This window comes from Penaeus chinensis, chromosome 37 (assembly GCF_019202785.1).
Source record: "Penaeus chinensis breed Huanghai No. 1 chromosome 37, ASM1920278v2, whole genome shotgun sequence".
NCBI classification, from domain to species: Eukaryota; Metazoa; Arthropoda; class Malacostraca; order Decapoda; family Penaeidae; genus Penaeus; species Penaeus chinensis.
This window is the reverse complement of record NC_061855.1, coordinates 18,244,445-18,262,220: the sequence shown is the minus strand read 5'-3', so window position 1 is coordinate 18,262,220 and position 17,776 is coordinate 18,244,445. Positions and strand designations below refer to the sequence as shown.

Below are 17,776 nucleotides of genomic sequence, written 5' to 3'. Positions count from 1 at the left end.
GAAACTTTACCCAAAAGACTGGTGTTCCAGACTGACAGTAAAAAATACAAAAGGTTTGCTCAAAACTGCTTAACTAAAACATCAAAAGCTCAACAAATGTATTCCAAATAACAGTAACCAACATAAATATACTGAAATCTTAAATGAGAGAGAGAGAGAGAGAGAGAGAGAGAGAGAGAGAGAGAGAGAGAGAGAGAGAGAGAGAGAGAGAGAGAGAGAGAGAGAGAGAGAGAGAGAAAAAATGAATGAATGACTGAGTGAGTGAGTGCATGATTGAGTGTGAGTTTGAGTGAATGAGTGTGAGTCCGTTAGAGTGAAAATGAGAGTGAGTGTGATTGAGGATTAGGATGAGGATATGTGAGTGTGAGTGTGTGTGCTTATTTTAGTGAGTGTGTGTGTGTGTGGGTATTTATGTATATGTACGTGTGCATGTGCATGTGTGAGTGAAATTTCTTTAATATAAATCAAACTAAGAATTCTGAAACAAAACAATTTTTTTCTCAATATCATGATAATGGAAAAGTAAATGAAACTGAAGGTAACCAGAAAAAAAGAGAGAAAATGTCTCCCATGATTTAAGAAACATTAAATGGCACAGATACTGTTTTCAGAATGTTTCATTACTACAACTGTGTAGAAACATTTTCAAGATTATTTCTATTGTTTGCCATCCTTCTTTTGATTAAGACAGAGTAAATGCAGTATAGGCTATTTTGAGATAAATTAATATTTTCTCTGTCCATTACATATTCATTCATCTTTATAAATTATTGTAATCCAAATTTCTTGTGCATAAATTACTTTCTTTAAATAAAAAACAAATTTCATGTGTTCATAAATTACTTTCTTTAAATAAAAAACAAATTTCATGTGTTCATAAAAAGTTTTTTTTTTATATGACTAAAGTAAATAAAATTATATAAAATCTATCTTAGTATCCTATCTATATCTTATTATTGTCCAAAGTTGAGCAGAAATTGTGCTACAATATCACATTTATATCAAATATTTGCGCACACTGTCCCAAACATTTATAACAATATCTTTTCACTAGGTAGCTGGACTAAGAACTATTCATTACAAATTATATGCTTAATCACACCTTCATCTGTCTTCTATTATTTTTAATCTAATCCATAGTTTATATCATCTGGGAGACACATGATAGAGAGCAATACATAATATATTGTGTGTATGCAAACAGATTCATGTGTATATATATATTGACCTGCATGGCTTCTACACACATACATGCACACATATAAATTTGTGGAACTGTCCTTCTTCATGAAGGTTCTAGAACACTTTCAAAAATATACTACCACTTGCAACCTTACTGGTTGTTTGCCAGCGCTGTGACAAGGGATACAACTGTTCTGTCAAGCCATGTGACTGCTTGGGGCATAACATATCCGCCATCATAGTAACCCAGGTGCCCGCCATGGTCTGTTTCTATGTAGAGTGAGTTACTATGAGTCTCTGTGATGAAGGTGGGGAAGAAAACAGTAGTTATTAGTAAAGGAAAGGACCATTAATATATACATATATATATATATATATATATATACACACAATAGTATCTCTGTTTTTACTAATTATTTTCTATTTGTAATTTGTGCCTAACTTACTAAGCAAACTTTTTTTCCTCAAAGCTATAGTACATGTATCTTTACGTGTTTACATCTAATAAGGGAATGGACAGAGGTAAAATCTAAAACTATATATATTATCACATTCGTTATAAAGAAAAGAAAGAAAAAGTTAGCAGTCCATCTGAATTTATATTTTGCTATGAAAAAGAGAAAGAGAAAAACAAAGATTATGGCAACAAGAACTAAAAACAGATTAATTATCATTACTTACTGACAAATGCCTCTGGTATGCCTAACAGGTCAGGGTGGACCAAGGGATCATCACGAGCATTAATAAACACAATTGGAATGTGGATGTTGTGCATGTAGCTGGCTGAGCTGTCGTTGCGGTACAGCTCCTCCACACTCCTGAACCCAAAGATGCGCCTGTTGAAGAATGGATCACTTGTTAAGAGTTATCTATATACTGATTATATAATGGGTACATGAGAGGGACTGATTATGAACTCAAAATCTCAAAAGAAAACTAGAAAACGGGAAAATTTAAAGTCATGGAATACATAACAAGCTCTGTTAATAAAGGTAACAAGTTATGAAATACATCATTGTAAGAAGATATTCCTTTCATCTTGAACCACTGTCAGCAACACGTGGAACTAAGCATTAATTTTCATTTTCATCATCCTACAGTCACACCTCCTGTAGAACTTCTTTTATCCACAGCAAATTCCCTGTTCAATTTCTTTAAAAAAATTATTAATAAAAATATTAAGTAAAACCAATAATATCTAGTGAGTCCCTTATGACTAACCTGGTGTATACTTCATCAAGCTCTGGTAAGGTGGCGGCTGAAAGGACTCGCCGCTCCTCAATGTTACATTTCCGCTTAACCTCTTCAGTGAAGAGGGCCTCCTTGTGGCGTATGATAACGGAGCGCATGTTCTCAGTCATGGAGAACAGGTAGATGCGGGCTAGGTTGTGCCACTCAAGGAGGTACTTTAGACTCCTGTTTGCATAGACGGTAAAATTGCATTTATTAAAAAGTGGGGAACTGAGTTCAATGGATACAAATGCTTTAAACATAAGTCTGAAAAACAAAAACAAAAACAAAAAATATATATGAGACCAAAATGAAACAAAACAAAAAAACTGTATAGGCATTCTGTATTAATTCACTTATATTTCTTCAAAGATGTCAAATTCTGACATCCATGGCAATTCCAAAAAAATGTTTCAAATGTTTATATTTCTACAAACACCATAACACTGTAAGTACTATAGGATAATGTTAAACCATACCATATGAAGATGTCACTACTTCCAAATTTGAAAACTGTGTTTTTAGAATTAAAAGAATATGGGTAAAAGATATTTTCCATAACAATAATTTATTTCAAATCTACTGTCCATAATGTTTATAAAATCACAAACACACACAAACAGCATAAAAAAATACAAAAAAAATACATACATACATAAATCTCAGAGTTCAAACATCAAAAAAAAAAAAAGAAAAAAAAAAAAGAAAAGTAAAGATGATAGAAAAGAACATTCTGCAAAATTATCTTTACGGGTCTTTTTCCCTGGCTGATGGAAGGCTCCTTCAATTTTTTCTGGCTTGGCCTACCTGGTCCCCTAGGTAATTTTTGCAATTTTTTTCCCCCCTTTCTGAAAACCCACAACAAGGGGCTTGGTTTTCAGGGGGACTTAAAAGGTTTCTTTATCAGCATTCCAGGTGGAAATTGGGCAAATCTGGCCTGCCCAAAGAGGGACTTGCATTGTAAGTTCCATTTCAGAATGCTTTAAATAGTTGTAGATGTTGTTGATAGAAGTTGATGTAGAACGATGTTGTTGTTATTTGTAGATGATTGAGTGTATTTTTGTTGGAGGTTTGGGGGTTGTTATTTTGGTGTTGCGGGTTCACGGGTTGTTGGTTGTGATGGTTAGATGATGATTAGTTATTTTTTTCTTTTTTTTTATTGGTTTTTTTTTGGTAGGTTAGGTTGTTATTTGTTTTTGGTATGGAGGTTGTTATTGTGGTGGTTGGGAGCTAGGTTGAGTTCTAGTTTTGTTAGGTTTTTGTGCTGTGATTCATTGCAGAAGCAAGGGGTGCAGTGGATTGTTGGTGCTAAATCTGTGACATTGAGGGGGGTACCGTACCTTAAATTCACACGATCATCACATCTCCTACCATAACGAATTACTATCCGGGTCATTGTGTCGTGACGTGGAGGTTAGATCTAACAGGTGGTTTAAGCTCCTTTGCTGCGGTTGTTAGCTAGTAGAGAAAGCTTGTAGTCTCCGCCGTGAGGTCTGGTCTGTGCGCTCCAATGCGGGTCTGACATAGGAATGGTCTAATAGCCGATTCGGTCTTGGCGCGCGGATTGGGTTGGAGGAGGTTGCCTTGATGATTAGTAATTCACGAGAGAAGGCTCTTTATTGATAGGTGACTGTGCAGTATTTAATGCTTTACGGTATTAGGTCAGTGGAGGGTGTTAGACAGTATTGTCTACATTTGAGTTTTGACTATAGGTCACGTCTACTACGTGTACACGGTTCATCGGGGTTAATCATGTGTGGAGCACGCTGGTGTTTTCAAACCTCTACTCAATTAAATGGGATCAAGCTTATGATTTAAAATTATATTTGGTTTGTTGTAATACAACGACTCGTGATTAGTTCACCTTGGATAAGGGTTTATATTATTTATCTCCCAGTTAGCACACAGTGTCTCTTTTTTAATGGTTAAACGTATATACGCTTTCTTGTAATTCTCCAGGCACATCACTTTCTGTGGTGAGCGCGTGCGCTACACACACTCGCGCAACACAACACAAACGCGCACCCAAACACACAAGAAAACTCTACTCACTATCTATCGATCCATCTCACAACACTCACTCACACATCGCTGTTTCACTCCTCAGTCTACTCACTCAAAGGTCAACCTCATTAGGCCAAGGTCCTTTCAACGTCATCACATATTATTCTGCGGTTGGCCCGGTTGGTTTCTTAACTTCCAATAGTCACTGTGGACAGACATCGTACGCGTCGGGCAGCACATCTCTGGCCATGTCAGTGAGGGCTGTCGGTAAGTCATTATAGTCTGCGGTGTTCAGTTGTATGATGATGATATGATGAACATTTTATCACTTGGAACAGTCCAGGGCAGGTGAAACAAGATATTGATAGTGGTTTGTTGCTTGGTTTTGTAGTGGGTTGGGTGTGGGTTGCAACGAGAAAATAGAACACGAGATAACGAAGACAAGGCCTCAAAAAAAATTAAACACACGAACTTACGGAAAACTAATGAAAAAAAAAAAAAAAAAAACTAAACACAAAATTAATCGTAAAAAAAACGAGGAATAAAATAGGAAAACACATAATCAAATAAAAAAAAACAGCGAAAAACTAGCCAAAAATAAAAAATAAAAAAAAAAAAAAAAAAAAAAAAAATCAAAAAATAAAAAAAAAACAAAGTTGAAAAACAACAAAGTGGAGAGAGAGAACGACTAGAGATCATACAAGTAATATTGTGGATGATTCCTACAACGGATAGAGAGGCGAAAGTTAGTGAAGCAGAGAGAAGCGAGAGTAAAGCAGAGAAAGTAAAGTAATAAAAAAAAATGGGACAGAAGCAGAAGTCAGAAAGAAGTGTAGAGTCTAAGAGAGATGACTAGATGAGAGAGTTAGAGAGAGGGGGGCAGCTGAGAAGAGCAGAAGTAGGAAGAGATGAGACTAGCTAGAGCGAAAGAGAGAGGGAAATAGATAGCATAGATAGACTAGATAGAGAAGAGAGAAAGAGAAGAGGAGAAGAGAGAGCAAAGAGAGAGTTCGAGAGGGGACTGATAGAGAGAGAGGAGAGCGAGAGAGAGAGAGAGACGAAGAGGGATCAGAGCAGAGAGAGAGCGAGAGAGCGCAGAGAGAGAGAAGAGAGAGAAAGAAAAAGAGAGAGAGTAGAGAGAGAGGGAACGATAGAAGAGAGAGACGCGAGAGAGCAGAGGGAAGGATAGAGACGAGAGAGAGAGGGAATGATATAGTTGCAGATCGGGGGAAAGATAGAGAGAGCAGAGAGAGAGGGAACAGATAGAGAGTGAGAGAGCTCGGGAAAGATACTCGAGAGAGCCGAGAGAGAGAGAGGCGAGAGAGAGAAGAGAGAGAGAGCGAGCGAAGAGCGAGAGGAGAGAGAGAGAGGGCACAACGATCCGAGAGAGAGCGAGAGGGCAAGCATCTATGAAGAGTGGAGAAAGACGAGGGAAAGATATATGAAGAGAGAGAGAGGACAAATAGGACAGACGCGAGAGGGACCGACATATAGAGGGAGAGAGAGGGAAAGATATAGAGGGAGAGAGAGGGAAAGATATAGAGGGAGCGCGAGGGACAGATAGCACGAGAGAAGCGAGAGAGGAAGATAGAGAGAGACTAGAGAGGGAGAGAGCAGAGAGAGAGAGGGGAAAAGGTGGTAGAGAGAGGGAAAGGATAGGATAGAGAGGAGAGGGAACGATAGCTCAGAGAGAGAGAAGAGAGAAGGAGAAGAGAGCGGGACAAGAGGGAAACGTTAGCGCAGACGAGGGAAAGATAGAGAGAGCGAGAGAGCGATAGGGGACAGATAGAGACGAGAGAGGAACACGATACGTTAGAGAGAGAGGGAATGATGGAGTGAGAGATCGAGATAGAAGAGAGGGAAAGAGACGGAACCGAGAGAGAGCGCTGAGAGGGAAAGATAGAGACGAGATAGAGAGAGAGGCAAAAGATAGAAGAGCGAGTGCGAGAGGGACACGCTCGAGCGCGCTGGCTAGACACTAGAAAACACCGAGAGAATGAGAGAGAGAGAGGAAAACTTTAGCCGAGCGCGCGTGCAGAGCGGACAAGCATCGCGCGAGATCTCTTCTTCCCCTCACTCTCTCTATTTCCCTCACTCTCCTCTCTTTCCCTCACTCTCTCTCACTCTACTCTTTTTCTATCTTTCCTCACTTTCTCTCTTTCCCTCTTTCCCTCACTCTCTCTCTCTTTCCCTCTCTCTCTCATCTCTCTTCACCCTCACTCTTCTCTCTCTTTCTGTCACTTTTCCCTCTCTTTACCGAACTCTCTTTTTCTTCCCTCCTCTCTCTCCTCTCTTCCCCCACTCTTATCTCTCTCTTCCCCTAAACTCTCTCTCTCTTCCTTCACTCTCTCTTCCTTTCCCCCCTCTCTCTCTCTCTTTCCCGGGTCACTTTCTCTCTCTCTCTCTTCTCTTTCCTCACTCACTCTCTCTCTTTTCCCTAACTCTCTTTTTTTCCCCCTCACTCTTTTCTCTCTCTCTCTTCTCTCTTCTCTTTTCTCTCTCTCTTCTCTCTCTCTCTTCCCTCTCTCTCTCTCTCTTTTTCCTCACTCTCTCTCTCTTTCTCTTCCCCCTCACTCTCTTCCTCTCTTTCCCCTCACTCTCTCTCTCTCTTTCCCCCCACTCTCTCTCTCTCTTTCCCCCCCTCACTCTCTTCTTTCTCTCTTCCCTCCTCTTTCTCTCTCTCTTCCCTTACTCTCTGTTCTCTTCCCTTTTTCTCCCCTCTCTCTCTCTCTCTTCTCTCCCCTCTCCTCTCTTCTCCTCTCTCTCTCTTTCCTCTCTCTCTCTCTCTCTCCTACCCTGTCTTCCTCTCCGTCTCACTCTCTATCTCTCATTTTCTCACGTTTCTCCCACCCTCTGTCTCGATTCCCCTTTTCCCCATTGTCTGTGACAAACACCCCCTCTGCCTCTTCATCCCTTATAAAACCTTGTCATAAAGTTCATGAGTGATGTCCCCTTTTGATTCGGGCATCAAAGACCCCTCTGTCTTTTTTTTTTTTAGGGTTTCCTAAGAAAGAAAGCACTGAAATTGTATGAGGGGCGATTGAGATCAAGGAGAAGGGGGTACTGAAGATAAAAAAAACGGGGGGGGGGGGGGAGAAAAACAACAGTCCGTGTTTGTAGGCTGATTGGAGAGATATCCTCTCTCCCCGTCTTTCTCTCTCTCTCTCCGTCTTTCTCTTTCTCTCTCTCTCTTTATCTCTCTTTTTCCTCTCCCTTTTTTTTCCTTCCCCCATCCCCTCTCTCTTCCTTTACCCTCTCTCTCTTTTTTTTCCCTCTCCCTCCCCCTTTCCTTCCCCCTTTCCCCTTTCCCTCTCCCCCTACCACTCTCTCCCTCTTTCGCTCCTTTCCGTGACCCATCAGGCCGACCCGGGATCGATGACTAGGCTCGTGCTGTGTTGCATCCCCTCCCTTTACCTCTCTAGGGCTCAAGGTCAGAGGGGTCGCTTTGGAGAAGGGGGGGGGGGGCAGAAGAAGTGCCAACGCCATGCAACGTGCTCGCTCGCTCGCTCGTTCTTTCGCTGGCTCACTTGTTCTCTTGGTTTGCTCTCTTCGTTGCTCGCATGCACGTTCGTTCTCTACAGGGTTTGTCCGTTCTCTCGCCCGCTTTCTCGGTGATTCGTTCTCTGCCTCGTTCGGTCTTGGTTAGTCTGGTTGGTTGCTTGGTTGCTGGCTGACGCTGCGGGTCAGGTTTGGCTGCTCGTTTATGGAGACGAGGACAAAGGAGGCAAGAGGGAGAGGAGGAAAGGAGGGAAGGGGTGGAGGAAGGGAGGGGGAAGGGGTGGAGGAAGGGAGGGGGGGGGAAAGGGGGGGAGGAAGGGAGGGGAAGGAGAGTAGGAAGGGGAAAGGGGGGGGGGGAAGGGTGGAGGGGAAAGGGGGGGGGGAGGGGTTTGGGGGAAAAGGGAGGGGGGAGGGGTGGAGGAAGGGAGGGGGAGGGGGAGAGAAAGGGAAGGGGAAGGAGAAGGGGTAGTATGAGGCGAGACAAGGTGAGGGGAGAATGTGGAGTTGAGGGTTGGAAAGAGTATGACAAAGAGGGAGAAGATGAAGGAGAAAAAAGGGAGAAAGAGGGGAGGGAGAAAAAAAGTGAGAAGAGGGGGGGATGAACAGAGGTAAAGGAGGGAGGAAGAAGGAGAAAAAAAAAAATTTTTGAAAGAGAACGAGAGAGAAAGAAAAGGGGAAAAAGAAAGAGGGAGAGAGGAGAGAGAAAGGGGAGAGAGGGAAAAAAAAGGGAGAGGAGAGAGGAGGAAAGAGAGAGGAGAGAGAGAGGAGAGGAGAGGAGAGAGAGGGGAGAGAGAGAGGAGAGGAGGAGAGAGGAGAGAGAGAGGAGAGAGAGAGAGAGAGTGACCGGGAGGGAGATGAGGGGAGAGAGAGGGGGAAGGAGAAGAGAGATGAGAGGAGAGAGAGAGAGAGAGAGAGGAGAGAGAGAGGGAGAGGAGAGGAGAGAGAGAGGAGAGAAGAGAAAGAAGAAAAGGGAAGAGGGAGAGAGGGAAAGAGAGAGAGAAGGATGAGAGGGAGAAGATGAGAGAGAGAGGGAGAGAGGTGAGAGGGGGGGGGGGAGGTGAGGAGAGGAGAGAGAGAGAGAGGAGAGAAGAGAGGAGAGAGGAGAGGAGAGAGAGAGGAGAGAGGAGGGGGAGAGAGGGAGAGGGAGGGTGAGGGGGGAGGGTGGAGAGTGAGAGAGGGATGAGGAGAGAGAGAGAGAGAGAGGGGAGAGTGACCCCGAGAGAGGAAAAGAGAGGGTGAGAAGGAGAGAGAGAGGAGAGAGAGGAGAGAAGGGAGGGAGAGAGGAGAGAAGGGAGGGGGGGGGGGGAGGGAATAGAGATGAAGGAGGAGAGTGAGGGAGAGAGTGAGAAGAGAGAGAGGAGAGAGAGAGAGAGAGAGATGAGAGAGAGAGAGAGAGATGAGAAGAGGGAGAGAGAGGTGGAGCGGTGAGAGAGAGAGAGAGAGAGGGGAGGAGAGAGGGAGAGAGAGAGTGGAGAGAGAGGAGGAGAGAGAGGAGAGAGGAGAGGAGAGGGGAGAGAGAGGAGGGAGAGAGTGAGAGAGAGAGAGATAGAGAGGAGAGGAGGAGGGAGAGAGGAGGAGAGAGAGAGTGAGAGAGAGAGGAGAGAGAGAGGAGAGGGGGGAGAGAGGGGAGAGAGAAGAGAGGAGATGAGTAGAGAGAGAGAGAGAGAGAGAGAGGAGGTGAGAAGAGTGAGAGAGAGAGAGAGAGAGAGGAGTGAGAGTGAGAGAGGAGGGAGGGAGGGAGGGAGGGAGAGAGAGAGAGAGGAGAGAGAGACGAGGAGAAGAGAGAGAGGAGAGAGTGGAGAGAGAGAGAGAGAGAGAGAGAGAGAGAGAAGAGTGAGATGGGAGGAAGAGAGAGATCGAGAGAGAGAGAGAGAAGAGAGGAGAGAGAGATGAGAGGAGATAAGAGAGAGAGAGAGAAGAGAAGAGGAAGAGAGAGAGAAGAGAGGAGGAGAGAGGAGGGAGAGAGAGAAGAGAGAGAGAGAAGAGAGAGAGGAGACAGAGAGAGAGAGGAGACAGAGTGAGAGAGGAGACAGAGAGAGAGAGGAGACAGAGAGAGAGAGGAGGAGGACGAGAGGAGGAGAGAGACAGAGAGAAGGGAGACAGACAGAGAGAGAGGAGACAGACAGGAGAGAGAGGAGACAGGACGAGAGAGAGGAGACAGCAGAGGAGAGATGGAGACAGACAGAGAGAGAGAGAGACAGGACAGAGAGAGAGGAGTGAGAGCTGAGACGAGAGGAGAGAGAGACAGAGGAGAGAGGAGAGCAGACAGAGAGAGTGGGACGATCAAGAGAGAGAGGAGAAGACAGAGATGAGAGGAGATGAGAGAGAGAGAGGAGAGGGAAGATGAGGAGAGGAGAGGAGAGAGAGAGAGACGACGAGAGGAGAGAGGAGAGAGAGGAGAGTGAGAGGAGAAGGACGAGAGAGAGAGGAGATGGAGAGAGAGGGGGGGGGTTAGGAAGGAAGGGAGAAGGACGGTAGGAAGGAGTACTGAGAGAGAGTGGAGAGAGAGAGAGAGAGAGAGGAGCAGAAGGAGAGAGAGAGAGAGAGAGAGGAGAGAGAGTGGAGAGAGAGAGGAGAGAGAGAGGGGGGGGTAGGAATAGGAAGGACAGGAAGGAAGAAGGAAGGAGGATAGGAGACGAGAGAGTGAAACAGTGCAGCACTAAGAGGACTGCGGGGCTGACACATTATCTGGAGAGGAGGACGAGAGAGAGGGAGAGAGAGAGGGAGAGAGAGAGGAGAGAGAGAGAGGGGAGGAGAGAGAGTGAGAGGAGAGAGAGGAGAGAGGAGAGAGAGAGAGGGAGTGAGAGAGAGGAGAGTGCGAGAGAGGAGAGAGAGAGAGAAGAGGAGCGAGTGGAGGAGAAGAGGAGTGAAGGGAGGGAGGGAGGAGGGATGGGAGGGAGAGGGAGGTGAGGGAGGGAGGGAGGGAGAGAGGGAGAGAGAGGAGAGGAAGAGAGGGAGAGGGGAGGAGAGAGAGAGAGAGGAGGGAGACGGGGAGAAAGAGAGAGAGAGGAGAGAGAGAGGGAGAGAGAGGACAGAGAGGAGGAGAGAGAGAGAGAGAGTGGAGAGAAGGGAGAAGGGAGGGAGGGAGGGAAGAGAGGGAGGGAGGGAAAGGGTGAAGAGAGAGACTGAGAGAGAGAGAGAGAGAGAGAGAGGGAGAGAGGAGAGTGAGAGAGAGAGAGAGAGAGAGTGAGAGAGAGAGAGAGAGAGGAGAGAGAAAGAGGAGGAGAGAGAGAAAGAGCGAGAGAGAGGAGAAAGAGCGAGGAGAGAGAGAAAGAGCGTAGATGGAGAGAGGAAAGAGCGAGCGAGAGAGCGAGAGTGAGAGAGGAGAGTGAGAGAGGATGAGAGAGAGAGGGAGGGATAGAGAGGAGAGAGGAGTGAGAGAGAGAGAGAGAGGAGAGAGAGGAGTAGAGAGTAGAGGAGACAGAGAGAGAGGGGGAGGAGAAGAGAGAGAAGAGGAGACATGAGAGAGAGAGGAGAGAGGAGGAGAGAAGTCGAGAGAGAGGGAGAGAGAGAAGAGAGGGGACAGAGAGAGGAGACGGAGATGGAGACAGTAGGAGAGTGGGAGAGGGGGGAGAGGGAGAGGAGAGGAGTATCTCTCTCTCTCCTCTCTTTTTCCTGCCCCTCCGTCTCTCTTTACCTCTTGTTTGCATCTCCCGCCTTGCCCCCTATCTCCCTCCCTTCCACCTGCCCCCTCCCCCCTTTGCCCTACTCCCCCTCCCCCCTTTTTCCCTTTCCCCCCCCGCCCTCCCTCCCCCCCTTTTTTCCCCCGCCACTCATCACCATCCATTTCCGCCTTTCCTGTCCACCGGCCCGGGTTGCATGGCGCCAAAAGGCCCACTTCTTTTTTTGTTTCTTTTCTCATTTATAAAAGGGACGGGGCCCCCAAACTCTGATCCCCTGTGGACGGCATATGATGATTTTTGGATGGTGAGGTGTGATGGTGGTGATGATGATGGTGGTGATGTGATGGGGTGTGATGAGGTGGTGATGATGGGTGAATGTGGATGTAAGAGGTTGATGTGGTGTGTGGTAGTGATGTGATGGTGATGTTGAGATGGTGGTGGTGGTGTTTGATGAGGGTTTTTTTTGATGATGACGTGATGGTGTGCGGTTGACTTGTGATGGCTGATTTTAAAACGGTTAGTGATAGTGAGGTGACGGTGAAAAAAAAAAGGGGTGATAGGGCCCGGGGGAAAACGTGATGTGGATAATGGTGACGGTGGATGGTGAAGATGTGAGTGATTGTGATGATGTGATGTCGGTAGCGGTGGTTGTGATGACGGTGATGAGGACGGACGATAATAATGTTAGTGCTGATAATGGCCTGGTGTTGATAATGCGGTAGTGACTAAGGGATTGTGAATGTGTACAACTGACTGACCGAATCTGCAGCGAAACCCCGATATCAACAACGATTCGAATAAAATTTGGGGGTTTTTAAAAAACTGCCCGCCATTGCGTAAAACCCGAGGGGGAGGGGGAGGGGGTGGGGGTGGGGGGAGGGGGGAGGGGGAGGCGAAACATTAAAGACGATGGGGCCTTATCTTTCTCCTCTCCCTATTCCTTCACCCTTCTTTCGTGACTTTCATTCGTCTTGTTTTGTTTCTTTTGTTTCTCTTTGTTCTTCAATTTCTGTCTCCTGGTTCCTCTCGGTAGTCTCGGTCTCTTACTGCTTTATCTACCCCCCCCCCCTCCTCCTCTTTCACTTTCCATATCTCTCTCTCTCCTTCTCCCTCTCTCTCTTCCCCTCTTCCTCTCTCCCTGCCTCTCTTACCCCCCCCCCTCCTCCTCCTCCCATGAGCAACACATGGTCAAGGTGACTAAACAGCAAGGGAGGGTTTGGCTGTCGAGCGCTGGTGACCTTGGGGGAATAAAATGCCATCATTTGAAACTCTACTTTGTTGTTTCTCGTCCTTCTGTTTGCTGTCTCCCTTCTATAGACTTCGAATTGTCTCACGTGACAACACACATATGAACTGATATAACACGGCGCGGGCAAAACACCGACACGCAAACCCACACCCCAAACACATAAGCCACCACACACACACACACACCACACACACCCCACCCGCGCGCGCGGGGCGCGAAAAAATTTTGAATATACATTGAGACAAACGCGTTTCAAAAGATATTAACGTAAGCACATCTACTTGCAAGAGCAGCCACGTAGCACAAGCATATATCGCCCCATGATTCCCAAACCCCATTTTCCACAAATGCGATGCATTTTGCTTTTAAGTTCGTACTTTGACTCTGAACTTTGGTAAACTTAACGATGCAAGTTACTGGCTTGTTTTTTTTATTACTTTACTGCATCGCCTTTTACATTCTCTTTAACAAAACTTTTTCCTTCTTCCTTTTATGAATGAAATATCCGAGAAAGAAAAGAAGAAAGCAAATAAAAGAGGGAGAATTATTTTTCAAAAAAAACAAAAGTTTTCGAGTTATTTTCCATCATTAGGTATTTTGGCTGCCCTTCCCCAAATGTCGTTTTGATGCGTTTTCTTTAATATGCAAAATTCCTTTTTAAAATTTCTATTTAATCAAATAGAATAAAAAGATATGTCCCTTTATTTTGTTGTTTCAATTTTTAAACCCCATATTTCTTTTTCTGAATGGCGGAAAATTTGGCGTGTGGGGTGTGCTGAATTTATGCTTTATTGTTTATAGTCTAGTGTTTACTGTTTTCACATCTGTGCAAGATTCATGCTAAACAAATTGAATTTTGGTAAAACCCATGTGAATGCCAGCCGGCCATGTTTCATATTCAAACTTTAGGTATCCCCTTACTCACTATCCCGGGAAAAAAGGGCCCTTTGATATTCCCTGTGTTTCGTGGGGATTTTGTTTTTTCCTTTTTGTTTTATTTAAAATACGCTCTATCTGTGTTTCTCTGCAGATTCAGAGGAAAAGGGGGGGGGAGGGGGAGAGGAAGGAGGGAGGAAAAGGGCGGGGAGGGTGGGGAAAGAGGAGGGAGGAAAGGAATGGAGGGGGGGAGGGGGGGGAGGGGCAAGGGGGAGATGAAAAAGAAGGTTTAAAGAGGAGTTAGGTCGGGCCATGCTCCAAAGGGTTTTGTGCGTGTCGAGAGAGAGGGAGGGGGGAGATAAGAGAGAGAAAATAAAGGAGAAGAGGAGGAGGAGAGAGGAGAGAGTAGAGATGAGAGAGAGAGAGAGGAGAGAGAGAAAGAGAGAGAGAAAGGGAGGAGAGAGAGAAAGAGAGAGAGAAGAGAGAAGAGAGAAAGGGAAGAAAGAGAGAGAGAAGTGAGGAGAGGGAGAGGGGGAAAGGGGATGAGGAAGAGAGGGAGAGAAGGGAGAGAGAGAGAGGAAAGAAAGAGAGAAAAAGGAAAGAAGAAAAAGAAAGAGAGAGAAATTAAGAAAGGAGAAAAAAATAAAGAGAGAGAGAGAGAGAGAGGGAGGGGGGGAGAGAGAGAGAGAGAAAGAGTAAGAGGAGGGGAGAGAAGGGGAGAGAACGAAGAGAGAGAGGGGAAGGAAAGAAGAAGGAGGAGAGAACGAAGAGGAGAGAGAGAAGAAAGAGAGAAAGAAGGAGAAGAAGAAAAGAAAGAAAAGGAGAAAAGAGAGAAAGAAAGAGAGAAGAAAAGAAAAAAGAGAGGAGAAAGAAAGAAAGAAGGGAAGAAGAAGAGAGAAGGAGGAGGGGGGAAAAAAAAAAAAATCGTTTCCTCACGGCGCGGGTCTGCTGGGAAAGGGGGCCCGGGGGTGACAGAAAAAGATGCCGTTTCAGGGGGAAAAGAAAGATTTTTTTCCATGATGGGAATTTTCAAGTTGGTTTTTCTCTTTTTTTTTTGTTATTTTTTGTATAGCTCTTTCTTCTGTGTCTTTCTTTCTCTCCTCTCTCTCTCTCCTTTTCTCTCCTTCTCCCTCTCTCAAACTTTTTCTTCATCTCTCTCTCACATTACTTCTCTATTGTTTATGGTGGGGGTATGTGGTTTTATGTGGTGTATGTGTGTTATTTGTGTTGTATATATGGGGGTGTGTGTGGTGTGTGTGTGTGTGTGGGTTTTGTTTGGGGGTGTGGTGTGTGGTTTTGGGTTTTTGTGGGGTGTGTGCGTGTTGATGAAATGAGTGTGAGTGGGGTGGTGAGTGGAGTGAGTGGGGTTTTGGGGGGTTTTTTTGTGTGAGTGGATGTGGTGTTTGTGTGTGTGTGTGTGGTGTGTGTGTGTGTGTGTGTGTGTGGTGTGTGTGTTGTGTGTTGTGGTTGGTGAGGGGAGTGTGGAGTGAGTGAGGTGTGTGAGAAATGTGTGTGAGAGTGTGTGTGTGGGGTTGTGTGGTGGTGTGTGGTGGTTGTGTGGTGTGTGTGTTGTGTTTTGTGTGTGTGTGTTGTTGGTGTTGTGTGTAGGGGTGTGTATGTGTTTGTTGTGTTGTGTATGTTGTGTATTTTTGTGTTGTGTGTGTGTTTGTGTGTGTTTTTTTGTTTTTGGTGTGGTTGGGTGTGTTGGTGTGATTTTTGGGGGTGAGGTTTTGTTGGGGGGGTGAGGGGGGTGATGTGGGGTGTTTGGAATTGTGGGTTGGTGTGAAGTGAGGGTGTGAGTGTGAGTTTTGGGTGTGAGTGTGTGTGTGGTTAATTTTTTGGGTTTAGGCCTTTGCGGGGTGGGATGTTTATGAACCAAGGAAATTCTTTGGCCTCTAAAAAAGACACTCAAATAAAGTTTGCATTTTGTTTCCTTTTTCTTGAATATGTTTTTTTTTTTGCTATTTTCCTCTCTCTCTCTTCTCTCTCTCATCTCTCCTCTCTTCTCTTCTCTCTTCTCTCTCTCTCTTCTCTCTTCTCCTCCTCTTCTCCCTCTCTCCCTCTCTCCCTCTCTCCCTCTTCTCCTTCCCTCCCACTCTCTTTTCCCTCCTCCCTCCTCCTCCCTCCCTCCCCCTCCCCCTTTCCCCCCCTCCCTCCCTCCCCCCCTCCCTCCCCTCCCTCTCTCCCCCTCCCTCTCTCCCTCCCTCTTCCCCTCCCCCTCTCTCTCCCCCTCTCTCTCTTCCCTCTTCCCTCTCTCCCCCCCTCCCTCCTCCCTCCCCCTCCCTCTCCCCACTCCTCTCTCTCACTCCCTCACTCTCTCACCCCCTCCCTTCTCTCATCCCACCCCTCTCTCCTCCTCCCTCTCTCCCCTTCCCTCCCTCCCTCCTCCTCCTCCCCCCTTTCCTTCCCCCCTCCCTCCCTTTCCCCCCCTCTCTCTTTCTCTCTCTAACTCCCTCCCCCCCTCCCCCCCCTCCCTCTCCCTCTCCTACTCTTACCGCCGGACCGGAAACACCTCCCCCCCCCCAAGCACACCTTCCTTCTAGAAATAGCGGTGTCATCACTAGGAAAAGAATGATCCACGTCTTTTGCATTGTTCCTCTCTCCCTTAAGGAAAAGGGGTTTATTATTTCCATACGCAGAACAAAAACAAAATCACAAACAGATTAACTAGAACGCAAAAGATTTAAAATGAGGGGAAAAAGTGCGCGCGCGCGCGCGCGCGAGAGAGAGAGAGAGAGAGAGAGAGGGGGGGGGGGAAGAAAATTATATGTACACGAAATAAAAGAGGAAACATGGTCATCGAATCTTGAAAACCGCCCGTGCAGGGGGACATTGCACATATAAAAATTATAAAGGGGTTTTTAAAGAATTCCAAACCCAATATCCCCTAAAAAAATTTTCATGCATTTTTAAAAATACGCAAACAAATATCCACAAGCCACTAGCCTTGAGAGAGACAACCCAAAAAAAAAATAAAGAGAACAGCAGAGGGCAAAAAGATGCTTAAACACAAAAAACACACGAAAAAAGCGAGAAAAGGCCAAACTTTTAATCCTTATATAACACATCCCCAAACTTCATTACACACGAATATCAAACAACCCTTCCGCTCAGGACCCCCATTCCTGACTCTTACCCCCTTCCCTAACCCCCCTAACCCCACTACCCTCCCTACCCTCTACCCTACACGTGCTACACACAGCGCCCGGCAACCATACCAAAGTGACGTAACAGCGAGAAAAAGGCAGAGAGAGGAGGAGAAATGTGGAGAAGGAGGAGGAGAGAACAGAGGGGAAGAGGTGATCGAGGAAAGGGGAGAAGGAAGGGCGGAGAAGAGAGGGAGGGGGGAAGGGGGAAATAGAGAGAGAAAGAGAGAAAAAAAGATAAAGAGAGAGGTTGGGAGAGAGTGGGGGGGGGGGGGGGGGAGGGAGGAAGAGGGAGGAGAGGGAGAGATAGAGATAAAATAGAGAGAGGGAGGGGGGGGGGGAGAGAGGAGAGAGACGAAGAGGAGGAGGAGACGAGAGAGAGGAGGAAGAGAGAGAGAGAGAGAGAGAGAGGGGGGGAGGGAGGGAGGGAGAGAGGGAGGGAGGGGGGGGAGAGAGAGGGAGGGAGGGAGGGGAGAGGGAGGGAGAGAGGGAGAGGGAGAGGGAGAGGGAGAGGGAGAGGGAGAGGAGAGGGCGAGGAGGAGGGTGATGAGAGGAGAGAGGGAGAGTGGGGGGAGGGAGGGGGGGGGGAGGGAGGGAGGGAGGGAGGGAAGGAGGGAGGGGGGAGGGAGCAGGGAAAGGGGGAGAGGGAGGGAGAGAGGGGGGGAGGGAGGAAGGAAGATGAGGGAGGGAGGGCGCGGAGAGGAGAGAGGGCAGGAGAGAGGGTGGAGGAGGAGAGAGGAGAGAGAAGAGAAAAGAAGAGAGAGGAGAGAGAGAGAGAGAGGAGGAGAGGGAGAAGGGGAGATGTGAGAGAGTGGAGAGGGAGAGAGAGTGAGGGGGAATAGAGAAGGGAGAGAGAAGAGGGGAGAAAGAGAGGGAGGGAGAGAAGAGGGAGTGAGGGGAGAGGGGTGAGTGAGAGGGGAGAGAGAGGAGAGAGAGAGAGAGAGGATGAAGAGAGAGAGAGGGAAAAG

General features: G+C 46.5%; 1 protein-coding gene across 1 annotated transcript; it reads right to left on the bottom strand.

Annotated features, from left to right (window-relative positions):
* Nucleotides 1–1,109: 1,109 nt before the first annotated feature.
* On the bottom strand, nucleotides 1,110–13,228 carry LOC125045565 (abhydrolase domain-containing protein 2-like). Its single transcript, XM_047642894.1, has 4 exons — nucleotides 13,224–13,228; nucleotides 2,404–2,598; nucleotides 1,864–2,018; nucleotides 1,110–1,479 (listed from the first exon to the last, which is right to left on the bottom strand). Exons 2-4 carry the CDS (start codon nucleotides 2,541–2,543, stop codon nucleotides 1,334–1,336), a joined length of 441 nt encoding a protein of 146 aa, XP_047498850.1. The 5' UTR covers nucleotides 2,544–2,598; nucleotides 13,224–13,228; the 3' UTR covers nucleotides 1,110–1,333.
* Nucleotides 13,229–17,776: the final 4,548 nt, after the last annotated feature.

Coding starts and splice junctions, on each gene's coding strand:
- LOC125045565 (XM_047642894.1), bottom strand. CDS start 2,543: ATGACTGAGAACATGCGCTCCGTTATCATACGCCACAAGGAGGCCCTC. Junction 2,019..2,403: donor CTTGATGAAGTATACACCAG/GTTAGTCATAAG, acceptor ATTCTTCAACAG/GCGCATCTTTGGGTTCAGGA. Junction 1,480..1,863: donor CATACCAGAGGCATTTGTCA/GTAAGTAATGAT, acceptor CCTTCATCACAG/AGACTCATAGTAACTCACTC.